This window comes from Hemitrygon akajei, chromosome 15 (assembly GCF_048418815.1).
Source record: "Hemitrygon akajei chromosome 15, sHemAka1.3, whole genome shotgun sequence".
NCBI classification, from domain to species: Eukaryota; Metazoa; Chordata; class Chondrichthyes; order Myliobatiformes; family Dasyatidae; genus Hemitrygon; species Hemitrygon akajei.
In genome coordinates, this window is record NC_133138.1 from 30,527,394 (window position 1) to 30,545,735 (window position 18,342).

The following is an 18,342-nucleotide window of genomic DNA, read 5'->3' on the forward strand; positions in this document are numbered from 1 at the left end:
GTTTTGACTATTTTATAAAATACACACTCATCAACACTGGTGATAGCCATTCCTGATCTTTTTCATTCTTTCATAAAATTGTCATCCCAGGCTCAGTATTCAGCTATAAATAGCCCTAACCCACTGAGTAAAGCACGCGTTCTCAATATAAAATTAAGCCATTACCAAACAGTCACCATGTAGTTAGCAGATAGAATCAATAAACAGACAACAGTTTAATGAAGTCACCACCATTACACGCAACTACTGTTTTTTCAAATAGTTGGAAATTATTCAACTTCATAATGGCCTTTCACGGCATGAACTGGTGAGATGGTTGGACAAACAGAAACAACCAATTAAAAGCTACTTTATTTAGTTGTCAGTTATTTACCTGTAAGTAATTGAACCAAACCTTTTCCTTTACTTTCTGACACAAATTAATTTCTTCATTACATGTGCATACAGTGAAATGCATCATTTGCACTAACAACCAATACAAACTAATGATGTGCTAGGGGCAGCTTGCAAATGTCACCATACATTCTAGCCCACAATGCTAGGTAGAACAACACAGAACACAAAGAAACTGAATACTATCAGCAACAAAACAACAGCAGCACATAACACAATCCTCCAACCCCAGGACAGGCTGTCTTTGGCCTCCTGTGAATGTGTTGATTCACAGAGTTGGGTCTTGACTTCTTGAGTGAACTCACAGAGACTTGCAAACCCAGGCTTCAGCTTTGCTGTTCAATATCCACCCCAGAACTCACAGATGACAATGAATGAGAAACCTGGATGAGGACCCCAAACACACTAAGCCTCAAAATCTGGACTCGCTGACGAAGCAATACCGAACACTAGGCTCCAAACTCTGGTCTCGCCAATTCGCCTACCTAGGAGGTTATAGGCCCTCATGCCTCCTGCCCACAATGAACTCTGATCCCAGAACCTGTCCACAACTTACTGATCTAGGTGATGGGTAGAGAGGACTACCATCCCTCATTCTCGCTGGACTGCTGGCTGGGGATCTGACCATGGATGCCCCATGCATGTGTCACTGGCCTTTGTACACAGAGTGGAGGACTAGATTCTGTACTGACCTCTTATTCCCTGCTCTTATTCTGCTCTTTCAACCATACCTCTTGGTCCAAGACTCCCATCAAGCCTCTCTCCCTTCACCTGCTCAGTCTCCTTCATGTCTTGAAGATTAGATCTCTGCTTAACTATTAAACGAACTGCACAAACAAGTCAGAGCACCAATTTCCTTCTCGAATTTGAGCATAGGCTGTGTTATACTACCAGTGCACATGTGCCCAGAGTTTCAGGATCCTTCTTTTTAGCAACATCCATTGGAAACAATTCCTGACCTCCTTATGGATTCCCTTTTACATCCAGAATCAGAATCACTTCTGAGCAGTGAAACATATCAGAGTTGATTGTTATTCAGTGCCAAGCACAAAACCAAAACAGACACCACAGCAACAATTTACATGACAATAGTGCAAAGAGCCACAAGCAATTAACAATTAGCAGAAGTCACATGTACAAGTGTCAATAATCAAACTCAAATACATGTGAACATATGAACTGACTCAATAATTATCAACAGAACAAGGAGAGCAAGAGAGTCCATTTAGCAGATGTTGTGCAGCGACAGTATTACACCTGAGTGAGTTTTGATCAGAAGCTGGATAGCTCCCGATGACCTTTAGTCCTGGTGGTGATGGACTGGTAATGACTCCCTGATGGCAATTTGGTGAATAGGTGACTGCTTTGGGTGGGTGAAGTCAGCAGAATTATTTTTCAACTCTTTTCTTAGCTAATGGTCTTCCCTACTGAGTGGACCACTGGCTGCAACCTGGACTTGGAGGGGAGGAGGTGGTAGGAAACCGAGTGGTGATGGAGGTGGTCACAGCACTCTCAATGTCGGCTGAGTAAAAATTCAACAGGATCTATGACATGGATAAGAGAGTGATGCAGTTCTGCACAGGGAGTTCAGGAAGTTCAGGCTAAGTTAAAGGGCAGGAGCTTCAGGGTTGTAATCACAAGATTGCTACCTGTGCCATGTGCCAGTGAAGCCAGAACCAGGAAGATTATATAGTTGAATAAGGAGTTAGTGTAGGAAAGAGGGCAAAAGAGTTTTGGATCATTGGGCTCTCTTCCAGTGAAGGTGGAACTTGTACCGAAGGGACAGTTTGCACCTAAAGTGGACGGGGACTAACATCCTAGAGGGAAGGTTTGGTAAGGCTGCACAGTGGGGCTTAAACTAGAGCTGCAATGGGATGGGAACCAGAGTGCCAGAACAGTTAATGGAGAGGTTGTGGAGGCTGAAGTTGTTAAGACCTCAGACAAAGTTAGGAATTAAAAAGTTGAGTATGGTGCGACAAAATCAAAATCAAAAAGGGTGAATATAGGACTGAAGGTGTGGTATCTGAATGTGCCCAGTATATAGAATAAGGTAGATGGACTTGCAGCACAGTTGCAGATTGGCAGGTATGATGATGTAGGTATCACTAAATCATGGCTGAAAGATTATTGTTGGGAAATTAATGTCCAGGGATACAATTGTATTGAAAGGACAGGCAGGAAGGTAGAGGGGGCAGTGTTGCTCTTTTGGTAAAAGTGAAATCATTAGAAATAGGTGACATAAGGTCGGAAGATGTTGAAACATTGTAGATTGAGCTAAGTAATTGCAAGGTAAAAAGACCCTGATGTGAGTTGTATACAGACCCCCAAACAGTAGAAAGGATGTGTCCTGCAAATTACAACAGGAGATAGAAAATGCATGCCAAAAGGACAATATTACAATAGTCATGGGGAATTTCAATATGCAGGCAGACTGGGAAAATTAAGTTGGTGCTGGATTACGGGGATGGGTGGTGGGGGGAGATTTCTAGAGTGCCTAAACAAGATGGCTTTTTAGAGCAGATTATGGTTGAATCCACTAAAGGATCAGGTATTCTGGATTGGGCGTTATAGAAACATAGAAAAACCACAGCACAATACAGGCCCTTCACAGCCCACAATGCTGTGCCGTGCATGTACTTACTTTAGAATGTACCTAGGTTTACCCATAGCCCTCTATTTTTCTGAGTTCCATGTACCTATCCAGGAGTCTCTTAAAAGACCCTATCGTATCTGCCTCCAGCACCATCATCGGCTGCCCATTCCACACACTCACCACTCTCTGCGTAAAAAACTTATCCCTGACATGTCCTCTGTATCTGCTTCCAAGCACCTTAAAACTGTGCGCTTTCATGTGAGCCATTTCATCCCTGGGGAAAAAAGCCTCTGACTATCCACACGATCAATGCCTCTCATCATCTTATACAACTCTGTCAGGTCACCTCTCAACCTCCTTTGCTCCAAGGAGAAAAGGCCAAGTTCACTCAACCTATTCTTGTATGGCATGCTCCCCAATCCAGGCAACATCCTTGTAAATCTCCTCTGCACCTGGGGGTCTGTGTTGGTGCCGATTCTTTTTACGTTATATGTCAATGAAAATTATCAAATAGTGAAAGGCCTTTATAGAGTGAATGTAATGAGGAAGTTTCCTATGGTGGGAGAGTTTAAGATAAGAAGAGACAGCCTCAGAATAGAGGGGTGTTTTTTTGGAATGGAAATGAGGAGGAATTTCTTTAGCCAGAGGTTGGTGAATCTGTGGAATTCTTTGCCACAGGTGCTCTGGAGGCCAAGTCTTTATGTATATTTAAGGCAGGGGTTGATAGATTCTTGATTGGTCAGGGCATGAAGAGATACAGGGATAAGGCAGGAGATTGGGGCTGAGAGGAAAATTGAATTAACTGTGATGAAACGGTGGAGCAGAGTCAATGGGCCAAATGGCCTAATTTGGCTGCTAAATGTCATGGTCTTTTGGTCTTATGATATGCCCTGGGTTGTTTAGTTTCCTGAGATGGCATAGGAAGAACAGTCCCTGCTGGGCTTTCCTTGCAATGAGTGTAATGGTCTTGTTCTACCTCAATGTATAGGTAATGGTAAGCCTAAGAATCTGAATGACTTGATCACAGACACAACCTGACCATTAACTTCCAGGGTGATTTCTTCAGGATCCCAGTCTGCTATACAGGTGCTGACACCCTTTGAAGTGTGGACACCATCATAGCAGTGGAGAATCAGTTACTCACAACATGACCAAGCAACTTCAATGGACCAAATAAATGCATCATTTATTATAGAACTCTCTGTTCAATGATAAATATTGCACTTGCCTCTGGGAAATAAGGACAAGGGATAGAGGAATCTATCAAATATAGTCTCTCAGGTAGCACATACTGCACTAACTTGTGCAGCGGAATGGTGTGCTCACGTATCTGGAGAGAAATTGACTCGCTGATCCCCTGATCTCAGTGGTGAAAACATTATCAACTGACCCATGGTGGCTGCAGCCCCTCTAGAAGATCACCGTGCTTGCTCCTTGTTTCCAGAAATGTACCAAGTGCTACCGAGGAACTGCTAGACTGAAACAGAAATGAATTTTCCATCCACGGGTGGACATAGCCCATGTCCTTCACAGGAAATCCCTCCACACCTTTGAGCAAATCTACACAGAGCTCTACCACAAGAAAGAAGCATCTATGATCAAGGACCCCCAACATCAAGGCCAAGGAAGTACTTATGTTCTCAAGTCCCAAACAGTTGTTACCCTTCAAACATCAAGCTCATGAACTGCCATGGATAACTTCCCACGCCTCATATCTGAACTGACTCCACAACCCATGAACTCACTTCCAAGAACTCTACAACTCATATTCTTAGTATTATTTATTTACTTAATTATTGGTTTTATTTATACAGTTTGTCTTCTTTTGCACTTTGGTTATTTGTCCATCTCTGTGTCTAGTTTTGCAGTAATTCTATTTTTTGTTTCTTTGTTCTACTGTGAATGCCTGCAATAGAATGAATCTCAACGTAGTATATGGTGACTTACGTGTATTCTTAATACATACTTTGGTAATAAATTTATTTTGAACTTTGAATCCAGTGTTGGAACAGCTTTGGTTTCCATCACTCTGTGTTAGCTGTGGTCATGAAACTACTTGTGACTACTTCATAATCTGGGATTACTTCCACTGCCAGACCACAGTTGGCTCCAACTATGCCGTGGTGCCCTTATGCTGTGGTGCTTACTCACCATATTGGGTAATGAAGGCAATGCAGCTGTCAACGATAATGGGGATGTCCTTTCTGCTCAGCTGCTGGTCACTCAGTGCATTCCCCCGACTGCCCGCCGCACTCTGAATATCACTGCACCACATTGAGTAGTCCAGGCGTGTCACTCCATGCAGGTACAATGTTCTGTAGACAAAAAGAAAGAGACAGGGTTACTCTACAGATAGAACATTTTTCTGTATAACAGCTTGCCATAGTTCTTGTTGCTTAACACTGATGTTGTGTCATTTCCTGTTATGACTCCAGGCCTGTATTCACTGCAGTTTAGAAGAATGAGGGTTGGGGGAATCTCATTGAAACCTTACAAATATTGAATGGCCCAGATAAGGTGGATGTGTGGATGTTTCTAAAAGGGTGGGAGTGTAGGACTAGAGGGCACAGCTTCAGAATACAAGGAAGTACCTGCAGAACAGAGATGAGGAGGAGTTTCTTTTGCTAGTGGGTGGTGAATCTGTGGAACATATTGCCACAAATGGCTGAGAAGGCCTGGTCAATGGGTATACTTGAAATAGAGGTTGATATTCCTCTGATTATCAAGGGATTAAGAGGGAAAAAAAATCACCCATGATTGAACGGTGAAGTAGGCTTGATGTGTGGAACGGTGTAATACTGTTCCTGTGTCTCAAGGTCTAATGGTTATCATTTCTCAAAAATCTAAGGGAAATTTTTCATCCATTATTTTGAGGAAGGTCTTCCCAAATTAATGAGTAAGCCTCGTTGCAGGAAGTAGGGAGACTGAAGCAGAGGGTGAAGGAAAGCTTATCAATATAAATATCAATATAAACACCTCCTGAGAACAGGTGCTTCATACAGTTACTAATTTTTGATGAGGTCAGGTATTTAAATCTTTGATCCTCCACTATTAACTTCATCAAATGATCCAAGATCTTCAGTGAGCTCTTACATGAAAAGCAAATCAAGCAGTGCAAATTTGAAGGTCACATCTCACCGTTCTTTGTCAACCAGTCGTAATACTTCTTTCTTCTCGCTGTTTTCATTCAGAATGGTGAAAGCTGTTAGATGAGAAGGAACAGCAGTGAGAATGGACAGAGAGACCTCTCCAACTTAGAGTGCTTCTGACACCGTTCAACAGAAATTGACACCTTTCCATCACCCCTTCTTGTTTTAGTCACTGCTCTGGCAACAGAATATTGCCCCTGCTGAGTAAAGAACTGATATTCGTCCATCCAAATTTCCAAAACTGCCAAATTCTTAATCCCCAACCAAACACAACCCTCACTATTATCCTACACCTTCAATACCGCATCTTGTTACGAAGTTATGATTTTCAGAGCATATACTGTAAACTTTATTGAAATGAATACAATCAAGAAATGCCTTACTAACAATGGATGACTATCTGATCATCACTTTCCTTATTTTCCCACAAATTGAGCCACCATTAGTGCATTATATCTAATTCTGTTTACCAAACTCTAGGATCCTTGAGAGGGTAGATTGGCTCCAAAGATGAGGTGATTTCTGTTAAATGTTTAGACCGAAGAAGCTGATGCTGTTATTCGTGGACCAGTTGGATGGTAGTATCCTAGTTCATAGCAGACTGAGATCGTGAGAAGTTGTTGCCATTATCAGATTCAAGGAACACAATACATAAAGCAAAAGACAAAAGATACAGGGGGAATTGTATTTTATTATTAGGAACTAATTGCCTGTTAACATGGCAGATAAAGAGTTAAATGGAAATGACTACCTACTGGAGTTAAAAATATGTATGATGATGAGAAATATGGATTGATCATGGTGGGCTGAGTGTCCTCCCTTGTGCTGCTTTGATTCTCATGAATTAATGAGTGCTTACATATGTTCAAGGGCAGTCATGCAAAGGATCTTTAGTCAACATTCAATACTTCTTTAGAAATATCCAGGCTGCAGTTTGGTGAATCTGACAGACACTGTGTGCAACCACCTTTTCCTCTGAAGCACCACAGCACTGACAATCTTCCAAGAAATTTGCAGAACAGCATACAAGTTCAAGGTTAATGTTATTCAACCATATGCATGTATACCACCAAATGAAACAATGCTCCACCAGACCAAGGTGCACAAAACAGTGCATATAACTCATGCACAACAAATACTAGTGTAAATAACTTAACAAATAATAAGGCACATTTACAACATGTTAAAAAGTGAACAGTATAATGCTACTGGTGCTTCACATCTTGTTATAGTACTAACAGGTACCTTTGTGGTAATACTCAAAATGATAATTCCCTTGATTTATATTTACAGAGCACATTCAAGCTGTGGTTTCAATCATTGGATTCTGGGACTCACTCAGTTCCTGTAGTCTCTTCAGGTGCAATGTCTCCTCCAGAAGTCCACCCTCTTCACAGCAGAATGTAAGGTTGCATTTCCTAAGCATGAACCACCCCTCCCTCCATTGCTCAGGATTCCGCATTGATTTATAACGCAGCTTTCCAATCCTATCAAACTGCCGATTGAGAAGGCTGTGCAGACTGGCACAAGTGAACCCCTGCGTTGGAAGAGAGAACATCATTTCAGAAATCATTCCTTTAAGATCATCCACACTGTAAATAAACAGTTGTTTAACATGTGAGGTGCCTTCCTGTGGAGGATTTTATGATTTGACTTCACATCACCGAAAAATAACATCATACTTGTGGCATCAACTGATTGCCTTGGGATGGAAAAATTAAACTCTGATTATGCAAAATACAGAAAACATCATTAGATTCATAAAGTGATACAACACAGAAACAGACCTTTATCCTACCTATCTGAGCCGACCATCAAGCACCCATTATTAAACTAATCTAGCACCATCCAGGACACACTTTCTGCTTGCTGCTGCCATTAGGAGGTGCAGGAGCCTGAATTCCTACTCCACCAGGTTCAGGAAACAGTTATCACTCCTCAATCATAGAAATTTAATTTGCAGAACATTACAGGCCTTTTGGCCCACAATGTTGTCAGAGGATAATTCACTCACCCCTACACTGAAGTAATTCCATGGTGTATGAGCTCACTTTTTATGATGCTACAACTTATGTTCTCAATATTTATTGTTTACTTTTTTTCCTTTTTTGTATTTGCATTTTGTTGATTCTTGCACAAGTTGTTAGTCTGTCTTTGTTGTACGCATTTTTTCATTGATTCTGTTGTGTTTCTTTGTATTTACTGTGAATGCTCAGAAGAAAATTAATCTCAGTGTAGTATATGCTAAGATATATATACCTTGATAATAAACCTTACTTTGAGATTTGAACTTTGAATCTTACCCACCATTTTAACTTCTCGGAATTCCAATCAAATCCCCTCAGATGCTACCACTCAACTGTATACTGCACTACAGCCAGTTAGCCTACCAAGTGGCAGCACATTGGCACAGCACTATGCTATTACAACACCAATTGTAAGATTGGGGTTCAATTCCCACCACTGTCTGTAAGAAGTTTGTACGTTCTCCCCATGATGGTGTGGATTTCTCCAGGTATCCCAGTTTCCTCCCACATTCCAAAGACATGCTGTTTGTGTTAGTAAGTTGTGGGAATGCTCTGTTGGCTTTGGAAGGGTGTTGACTAATGGGCTGCCCAGCACAATGCTCGCAGATTTGATTTGATGCAAACAACAGTTCACTGAATGTTTTTGAAGCAAATGTAACAAATAAAGTTAATCTTTCTTATTTTAAAGAAAAATCCACATGTGGGAAGAAACAAAGGCACCGAAAGGAAACCCACAAAATCACAGTGAGAATGTGCAAACACAACAGAGAGAGCACCAGAACTCAGCATCAAGCCTTACTTTCTGAAGCTGTGATGCAGCAATTTGACTAGCTGTGACACCCTTATTACATTTGTAAAGATAAACCATAGTTAGATTGAAAGATCTTTCCTGGGCCTGTCCTTCCCCAGTAAGAAACTAAGAAACAGAAGCCGGAGCACACACTAGTGCATGCTGCTTTATTCAACAAGTTTCAACTATCTAATCTTGACCTTAGCACCTTTTTCTTGTCTCTGCCCTACCCTGCTCAACTCTTGTACAGGCCAAAATCACTGCCTCAAATATATTCATAACACTGGCTCTACAGCTCTGTTGGGTTCCTAACATGAAAGGTCCAAAGAAATTCTTCCTCAGCTCCCATTCAATATCTTTTATTCTGAAACTGTGCCCCATGTTGTTGATTCAATACAAAGGACAAAACCTCTCAGGATCTACCCTGTCTAGCTCCTTCAGAAAAGTTAAATGTGTCAATATAATCCTTTTTTCTACATTTCCACTAAATATGGACCCAACAATCCATTCTCCTGAGACAGGGATCAATCTACAGAACTTACTCTAAATTTAAAATGACCCCGCTAGAAAGCTGAAATAAAAACAGAAATCTCCGTGAACAGATCAGGTCAGGCAACATTTGTGGAGGGAGAAGGAGAGATGACATTTCAGGTCTTCTGATATTGCAAAAAGTACCCAGAATATGATCTCATTAACAGTCATAGCAAATAAGTTGCAATCTTGCAAACAGTATTTCCTACAGAGGCGTTTCTTGAGAATTGGGAAAGTCAGTGGAACAAATCTCAGAATTGACAATAAAGGGCATGCCTAGAATAAATTCAAAAGGACAGGCAAAAGCATGGAATTTTAAAAAAGACATTAAAATAGGTGAATATACTGTATAGTGTGAAACATTAGCTGCAAAAAGGATTCAAAAAGACAAAAGGTGAATAAAATAGCTTAAAAATAAAACAAAATGTATAAAATAAATTGGAAGAGATTGACAAAAATAAAGGACTATTGTGTGCAGTTTTTGTCACCTACCTACAGGAAAGATGTAAACAAGGTTGAAAGAGTACAGAGAAAATTTACAAGGATGGTGCCAGGACTGGAGGACCTGAGTTATAAGGAAAGGCTGAATAGGTTGGGACTTTACTTCTTGGAACATAGAAGATTTCAACAAGATTTGATAGAGGTATACAAAATTTTGAGGAGTGCAGATGGGATAAATGCAAACAGGCTTTTTCCACCGAGGTTGGGTGGGACTACAACTAGAGGTCATAGGTTAAGGGTGAACAGTGAAATGTTTAAGGGGAACATGAGGGGAAACTTCTTCACTCAGAGTGTGGAAAGAGCTGAGAGCACAAGTGGTACATGCAAGCTCGATTTCAAGGTTTAAGGGAAATCTGGATAGGTATATGGATGTCCATGTTTCAGGTGCAGGTTGATATGTCTAGGCAATTTAAATGGTTTGCCATGGACTAGATGGGCTGAACTGCTCGCTTCTGTATTGTACTTTTCTATGACTCTAAAGCTGCATGTGATGACTCTCCCTGGCACACCATAAACCAATTAAGGTCGGATAAGTCCTAGGTATCTGCTCCCTGGTGAGTAGGCAGGTTGCCTTCCCATCGTTTCGCGTTTGCAACAACATGGAATCTTCTACTGTCATCAATTCACGGTGGTGATGCATCAGAGGGTGGTGTGGAAATATGGGAAACAGATGATACGATTACTTCAATGTGATAATTTAGCAGCAAGAGGTACCTTTGCTATAGAGCTTGTCCATGTCTGCAGAGTTTCAGGATTGTCTGTTCCAAACTGGAATAACTTTTCTGAAGACAAAAAGATTTCAAATGTGTACCGAAACCTAGGGAAGCCAGTAAAATAAAACAGGCTGAAGCAAATCCCAAAGCCAGAACAATTTTATTTTCAGAGATACATAAAATAATATTTTCAAGTTTCAGGCTACTGAAGATTGAATTAAAGCATGGCTTAAAATAGCATTATATTCCAGGATAATATCAGCCCTTCTAAAGTTCTCCACCACAATTATAGATTGGTCCATATTTGAATGATGCTCATTTTGTTGTGAGAATAATGATCCCAGTCATCAGATAAGGCAAGGGTGTTGCCTGGATTGGGGAGCATGCCTTATGAAAACAGGTTGAGTGAATTTGGCCTTTTCTCCTTGGAGCGACGGAGGATGAGAGGTGACCTGATAGAGGTGTATAAGATGATGAGAGGTCTTGATTTCGTGGATAGACAGAGGCCTTTTCCCAGGGCTGAAATGGTTGCCATAAGAGGACACAGGTTTAAGGTGCTGGGGAGTAGGTACAGAAAGGGCCAAAAGGCCTGTATTGTGCTGTAGCTTTTCTATGTTTAAGGCCTCTGCTCATGCTTGTATACAGGGATAGGACTACTCAACACAAACAAAATGCTAGAGGAACTCAGCAGGCCAGACACCTTCCATGGAAGTGAACAGTATGTTTTGAGCCGAGACCCTTCTTCTGGACTGGGAAGGAAGGGGGTAAAAATCAGAATAAAATTGAGTGGAAGATGATAGATGAAGCCAGGTGGTTGGGAAAGGTAAAGGGCTGGAGAGGAAGGAATCTGATAGGAGAGGAGAGTGGACCTTAGGAGAAAGGGAAGGAGGAGGGGACCCAGGGGGACGTGAGGGGCAGGTGAGAAGCCAGAGTGGGGAATAGAAGAAGATGGGAGGGAGAGGGTCACACACAAAATGCTGGTGAAATGCAGCAGGCCAGGCAGCATCTATAGGGAGAAGCACTGTCGACGTTTCGGGCAGATTCTTTTTCAACCAGAAGGAGAAATCTATTTTCATGCCATCAGGTTGGAGGCTACCGAGATGGGATACAAGGTGTTGTTCCTCCACCCTGAGAGTGGCCTCATCATGGTGCAAGAGGAAGCAATGGACCAATATATCAGAATGGGAATGGGAATCGGAATTGAAATGTTTGGTCACTGGGAAGTTCACTTTTGGCAGATGGAGTGGAGGTGCTCAGCAAAGTGATCCCCAATTTATGATAGGTCTCACCAATGTGGAGGAATCCACACAGGGAGCACCAGATACAGTATTCTCAAATTAACCATATCCACTCAGTAGCCACTTTATTGGGTACAGGAGTGGAACCTGGTGCGGTCTTCTGCTGCTGTAGCACATCCACTTCGAGGTTCAATGTGTCGTGAGTTCAGAGTTGCTCTTCTGCACAGCACTGCTGTAACACACGGTTATCTGAGTCACTATCGCCATCCTGTCAGATTGAACCAGTCTGGCCATTCTCCTCTGATCTTTCTCACTAACAAGGCATTTTCACCCCTAGAACTGCCTCTCACTGGATGATATTTTTTGTTCGTCCTACCATTCTCACTAAACTCCAGAGACTGTTGTCCATGAAAATCCCAGCAGCTCAGCAGTTTCTGAGACACTCGAACCACCCCATCTGGCACCAACAATTATTCCACGGTCAAAGCGACATGGTGGTGCCTCAGATTTCAAAACTCATTTCCCCTTGATTGCCCTGATGGTCATCTGGGACATCTTACAGTCCAAAGGTCTTTTCTACACCTTCTATATGTCACTGGTGATCAAAGACATTTAGAAATTGATGGAATGCATTTCAATATCAATAACATTCTAAAGAAAGCCAAAAGTTAAAAAAGTAAAAAAAAACATAATTGCGTATGATTATTAAAAAAAGTCTATTAGCTTTACTTACAGAAATAAAAGGTCTGTGCAAGATGTATCAGCTATGGCCCATGATCGCATAAAGGCGAAGAGCCAGAAAACAAATATAATCTGTTTTTTCAGTTGTTTGATCAAGAACCACCATCAGATTCTGTGAGGAGCTGATGACCAAGTTCCAGTTAATTCCATACTTCCACTTTGTGGAATTCTTTGCCACTGAGGGCAGTGGAGGACATGTCATTTGAGGTACTTAAGGCAGAAATTGACAGATTCTTGATTGGTAAAGGGATAAGAGGTTACAGGGAGAAGGCAGGAGAATGGGTTTGAAAGTCGGCCATGATTCAATCGTAGATCAGACTTGATGGGCCAAATGGTCTAATTCTGCTTTTATATTTTGTGGTCGCTGCAGATTGGTGATACATAAATTTGGAGCAAGCTTATGCAATGCTGGATCATTGGAGTGATCCCAGACTTCCTGTGGGGAGAGGAGCTCAAAAGGAGCTGGCTGTATCTCTGGAAGTTCTTCAAACCTAAACCCTCATTGCTTCATCCTAATGCTTGACAAATAGCAAAATAAATATTAACTGAAGAAATAAATTACTTAAAATCAAATTAACTAAAAGCATGAAGATAAGGTAGCATAAAGTTAACTCGGTAGATTTCTTAACTTCATAGCCAATTTACACAGAGTAAATGGCAACAGTATAGTCAAAGCATAGAGTTTGTGCTTCTACCACTGCAGGTTTGTGCAGCCTGGACACAGAGTGCATTTGGCACTCCTGCTCTGGACAACTGTGTTTTACTGCTAACTCAACAATGAGAGCAGTGGTGGAGTGGGAGGTCACATGAACTGACATCCGGCCCTCCCTCCACAACCCTCAGCTTGATTCAGATTTCTGATCGTGAGTACGCCAGTACAGAGTCCAGAGACAAGTTGAGGAGCAGATAGAGAATACCTGGTGACCGTTTTTGAAATAATCAACTGAGGTTAAGTGTGATCTGACCCTATCATTGACGTCTTTGACATCTATGAGCCATTTACTCCCACAGAGCCCAGCTGGGGCAGAGACAAATGCTGCAAGGGATATTGACTGATTTCCCCTGTACCTGTCTGTTGGAATGGAATTGGACGTTGACTGTGGTCTGTTCACTCCCATGGAGACAATCTCACACATTTTGATCTTGCCGATTGGTTCAGGACTCTTGTCTGTTTCATAGAAAAGAAGAGACCTTTCCATGGAACACCACTGTTTCTGAAACTCTGCAAGAAAACATATTGACAACAGGAGGCAAAGTCAATCATAAAGTGAACAGTTCAATAAAGTGTCCTTATATTTAGTAACATCGACACACAAAATTTTGGAGGAATTCAGCAGCATCTATGGAGGGAAATAAACAGTATTTATCATAAGAAGTACTGTGAACTGGTTATAACTATATTAACTTTTAGGTCAAACATTCAATGACCTTCAATGATGATCACATACCATCTTTGCATTTCTTGCTGGCAGGCAGCTTTGTCATGGCTGACGTTTTGTACAGATACCCACAATGTACGAAGGATTGTGTGATCTCACTGTAAATTGAAGCTGAATCCGAGGGGTTGGAATTTAGAATATCTGTAAGGAAAATATGGTAATCACAATGGTTTTAGTGTATTTTAAATGGCAGCAGTCAGTACACCAATAATATCTTTGAAAGGGTCAAATTCGGAGACCAGCATTTACAGTGTCCATTTGTAAATGACTGTTAACATTGAAATATTTCTGTAATGTTTTATAAAGTCATCAACTCGTCCAATCTTTTGGTTTCATGGGCAGGAATGGAGAAGGCACAACGGCATAAGATATAGAAGCACAAGCAGGCCATTCAGTCCATTGTACCTTCTCCACCATTCAGAATGATCATGTCTCATCTTCCACCTCAACACCATTTGACACAAAGAGTCCACTCCGCTATTACGTCATGACAGTTTTATTATCCCTCAACCTTTCAATATTGACACATTCATGAAATTTTCCATTTCTAACAGCAATTGTTTTAACGGATTTATGGTTATTTTCTTTTAGTGGCAACACTTCAGAGATCAATCTTTAAATTTCTGTGTCCCCAGTGTTAATTTTGAAAGGCCTGCAATTTGATGATAGTATCACATGAAATGAGTATTGCACTGCTCGGACTTCACCTGTGATAAATTTCTGATACTGCCTTGAACCTCTGCTTCACCAGACAGACAGAGATATTAATCACACTGTCATCTTGTCACATTTTATCTGCTAAATATAAACCTTAAAATAAGTTCTACCTGGTCACACAATTGCACACTACTAAATGAGCTTGGAGGATACAAAGCTGTGTCTGAACTGTCATGAGGGATTTGTGTGATAGCTGACACAAGGGTAGTCATGGATGAGTAACGAGTCAAACTGTTTCTTGATGAAATTTGTGAATCTGAGAGAACTAAGTACTAAACATGAAAGATTGTCAGCTTTAAAACCTGTCATTTCCTCAGAGTATATAAAAAAAACAATAATCTTAAAAGTAGCTGAGTCCTATTATCGACACTCATTCTTTCAATCACATGGTCTCTCTCTCTCTCTCTGTTTATTTTCCGGTCTGCAAGTTGGCTCTTAATGTACATTGTTTCCTAGTTGTATAACTCCATAATATACGTCAGGCACAGGAGTACATTCAGCCAGAGACTCATTCCACCGAGATGCAACACTGAGCGTCAGAGGAAGTCATTCCTGCCTCTAATTTGCTGGCCCTCAAACATTGAACTTGCTGTTAACAAGAGGTAACTCCAGCTGCTTATCAACTAGATTTTCCCTACTCATCAATCCATTTCCATTAAATTTCTAAACTCCTCAAATTTTGTGAGTCTTGACCAACTTGTCTTCAATCTATCTGTTCTCAGAATCAGCTTCCTCACCACTTGGTTCTCAGTCAGGTTTACAGATCCTTATGCTACTCAGTGATGTCTGGTTAAACGAAGTTTCTATACAGTGTATGGCACAAGACTTCATATAACTTTTGGTCAACTTCAGACTTCAAAGTTTATGATTCATAGAATTCAGTTTTGTTAACCATAAGTCCCAAACATATGGAAATAGAACTTCTTCATGGTCCTGAAAGCCTCAGTTGTCAATTGTTAGGTACCAATTCATTTTGCCATCTTACAAACCAGCAAACATAATTAAACATTGAACAGTAACAATCAGCATAATGGCGCAATTATCAGTGTCATCATGGCAATAAGTTTGGTAGTAATCATTGATCAAGGAGAGGAAAGATTAGCTGGAGAGTAAAAAGGGGGAAAGGGAGTAATATATTTAGATAATTGAAAATACTCAACAGATGGAACACTGAAGGTAATCTTCAAAGAGATGAACATTGCAGGTAAGGCATTAGCATTGTCAGATGACAATGTATGACAGAGCTAAGGTAAGTGGGAGGACAGATGATTGGGAAGTTTTTAAGGAACAACAGAACTTAACTAAAAAGACAATACGGGGAGAAAAAATGAGGTACGAACGCAAGCTAGCCAGGAATATAAAGGAAGATAGCAAAAGCTTTTTTAGGTATGTGAAGAGAAAGAAGATAGTTAAGAACAATGTTGGGCCCTTGAAGAATGAATTGGGTGAAATTGTTATGGGAAACAGAGAAATGGCAGAAGAATTTAATGAGTACTTTAGATCTGTTTTCACTAAGGAAGACACAAGCAATCTCCCAGATGTATGGATGGGCCAAGGACATAGGGTAACAGAGGAAATGAAACAGATTGACATTAGGAAGGAAACGGTGATGAGTAGACTGATGGGACTGAGGGCTGACAAATCCCCAGGTCCAGATGGTCTGCACCCTAGTGTACTAAAGAAGGTGGCCCTGGAAATTGCGGATGCATTGGTAATCATTTTCCAATGTTCCTTAGATTCAGGATCAGTTCCTGAGGATTGGAGAATGGCTAATGTTATCCCACTTTTTAAGAAAGGAGGGAGGGAGAAAACAGAGAACTATCGACCTGTCAACCTGACATCGGTGGTGGGAAAGATGCTAGAGTCCATTATTAAGGATGAAATAGTGGCATATCTAGATAGCAGTGATAGGATTGGGCCGAGCCAGCATGGATTTACCAAGCGTAAATCATGCTTGACTAATCTGTTGGAGTTTTTCGAGGATGTAACCAGGAAGTTAGACGGGGGAGATCCAGTGGATGTAGTGTACCTCGATTTTCAGAAGGCATTTGATAAGGTCCCACATAGAAGACTGGTGGGTAAAATCAAAGCTCAGGGCATTGGGGGGAAAGCATTGACATGGATAGAAAACTGGTTGGCAGATAGAAAGCAAAGGGTAGCGGTGAATGGGTGTTTCTCGGAATGGCAGGTGGTGACTAGTGGAGTGCCACAGGGCTCGGTATTGGGACCACAGCTGTTTACAATTTACGTCAACGATTTGGATGAAGGCATAGAAAATAACATCAGCAAATTTGCTGATGATATTAAGCTGGGTGGCAGTGTGACATGTGATGAGGATGTTAGGAGAATTCAGGGTGACTTGGATAGGCTGGGTGAGTGGGCAGATACTTGGCAGATGACATTTAATGTGAATAAGTGTGAGGTTATCCACTTTGGGAGTAAGAACAGGAAGGCAGATTATTATCTGAATGGTGTAGAGTTAGGTAAGGGAGAAATACAAAGAGATCTAGGAGTCCTTGTTCATCAGTCACTGAAGGTGAATGAGCAAGTGCAGCAGGCAGTGAAGAAGGCTAATGGAATGTTGGCCTTTATTATAAAGGGAATTGTGTACAAGAGCAAGGAAATTCTTTTGCATTTGTACAGGGCCCTGGTGAGACCACACCTGGAGTATTGTGTACAGTTTTGGTCTCCAGGGTTAAGGAAGGACATCCTGGCTGTAGAGGAAGTGCAGCGTAGATTCATGAAGTTAATTCCTGGGATGTCTGGACTGTCTTACGCAGAGAAGTTAGAGAGACTGGGCTTGTATACGCTGGAATTAAGGAGATTGAGAGGGGATCTGATTGAAACATATAAGATTATTAAGGGATTGGACAAGATAGAGGCAGGAAATATGTTCCAGATGCTGGGAGAGTCCAGTACTAGAGGGCATGGTTTGAGAATAAGGGGTAGGTCATTTAGGACAGAGTTAAGGAAAAACTTCTTCTCCCAGAGAGTTGTGGGGGTCTGGAATGCACTGCCTCGGAAGGTAGTGGAGGCCAATTCTCTGGATGCTTTCAAGAAGGAGCTAGATAGGTATCTTATGGATAGGGGAATCAAGGGATACGGGGACAAGGCAGGAACCGGGTATTGATAGTAGTTGATCAGCCATGATCTCAAAATGGCGGTGCAGGCTCGAAGGGCCGAATGGTCTACTTCTGCACCTATTGTCTATTGTCTATTGACTGGTTAACTAGTAGCAAGCAGTGAATAGGATCTCGGGAGAATTTCACAATGGTACCTATTACCAGTGGAGTTTTGAGACCACAGTATATGTCAATTGTTTAGAGGAAGGAGGATTTAGAGATGATACAAAAGCAGGTGAAGAGGGTGAAATACAAGACGTGAGAAAGCTACAATTTACAGAAAGATGTTGAGAGTTTTAACAAATGCACAGAAAGGTGTACAATGTGTGAAATTGTTCACTTTAGAAGCAAGAAAATTAAACAACCTATGATTTAAATAGGAAAAAGT

General features: G+C 41.3%; 1 protein-coding gene across 2 annotated transcripts in view; it reads right to left on the reverse strand.

Moving 5' to 3' along the window:
- arap3 (ArfGAP with RhoGAP domain, ankyrin repeat and PH domain 3) overlaps positions 1 to 18,342 on the reverse strand; it is a 271,085-nt gene that overhangs the window by 44,300 nt on the left and 208,443 nt on the right. For both annotated transcript variants that reach the window (XM_073067377.1, XM_073067376.1), the window contains exons 12-17: positions 14,125 to 14,256; positions 13,745 to 13,898; positions 10,699 to 10,801; positions 7,474 to 7,672; positions 6,125 to 6,188; positions 5,138 to 5,301 (exon numbers count right to left, since the gene is read on the reverse strand). In XM_073067377.1, coding sequence (XP_072923478.1) covers positions 5,138 to 5,301; positions 6,125 to 6,188; positions 7,474 to 7,672; positions 10,699 to 10,801; positions 13,745 to 13,898; positions 14,125 to 14,256 — 816 coding nt within the window. The remainder of the gene's footprint in view (positions 1 to 5,137; positions 5,302 to 6,124; positions 6,189 to 7,473; positions 7,673 to 10,698; positions 10,802 to 13,744; positions 13,899 to 14,124; positions 14,257 to 18,342) is intronic.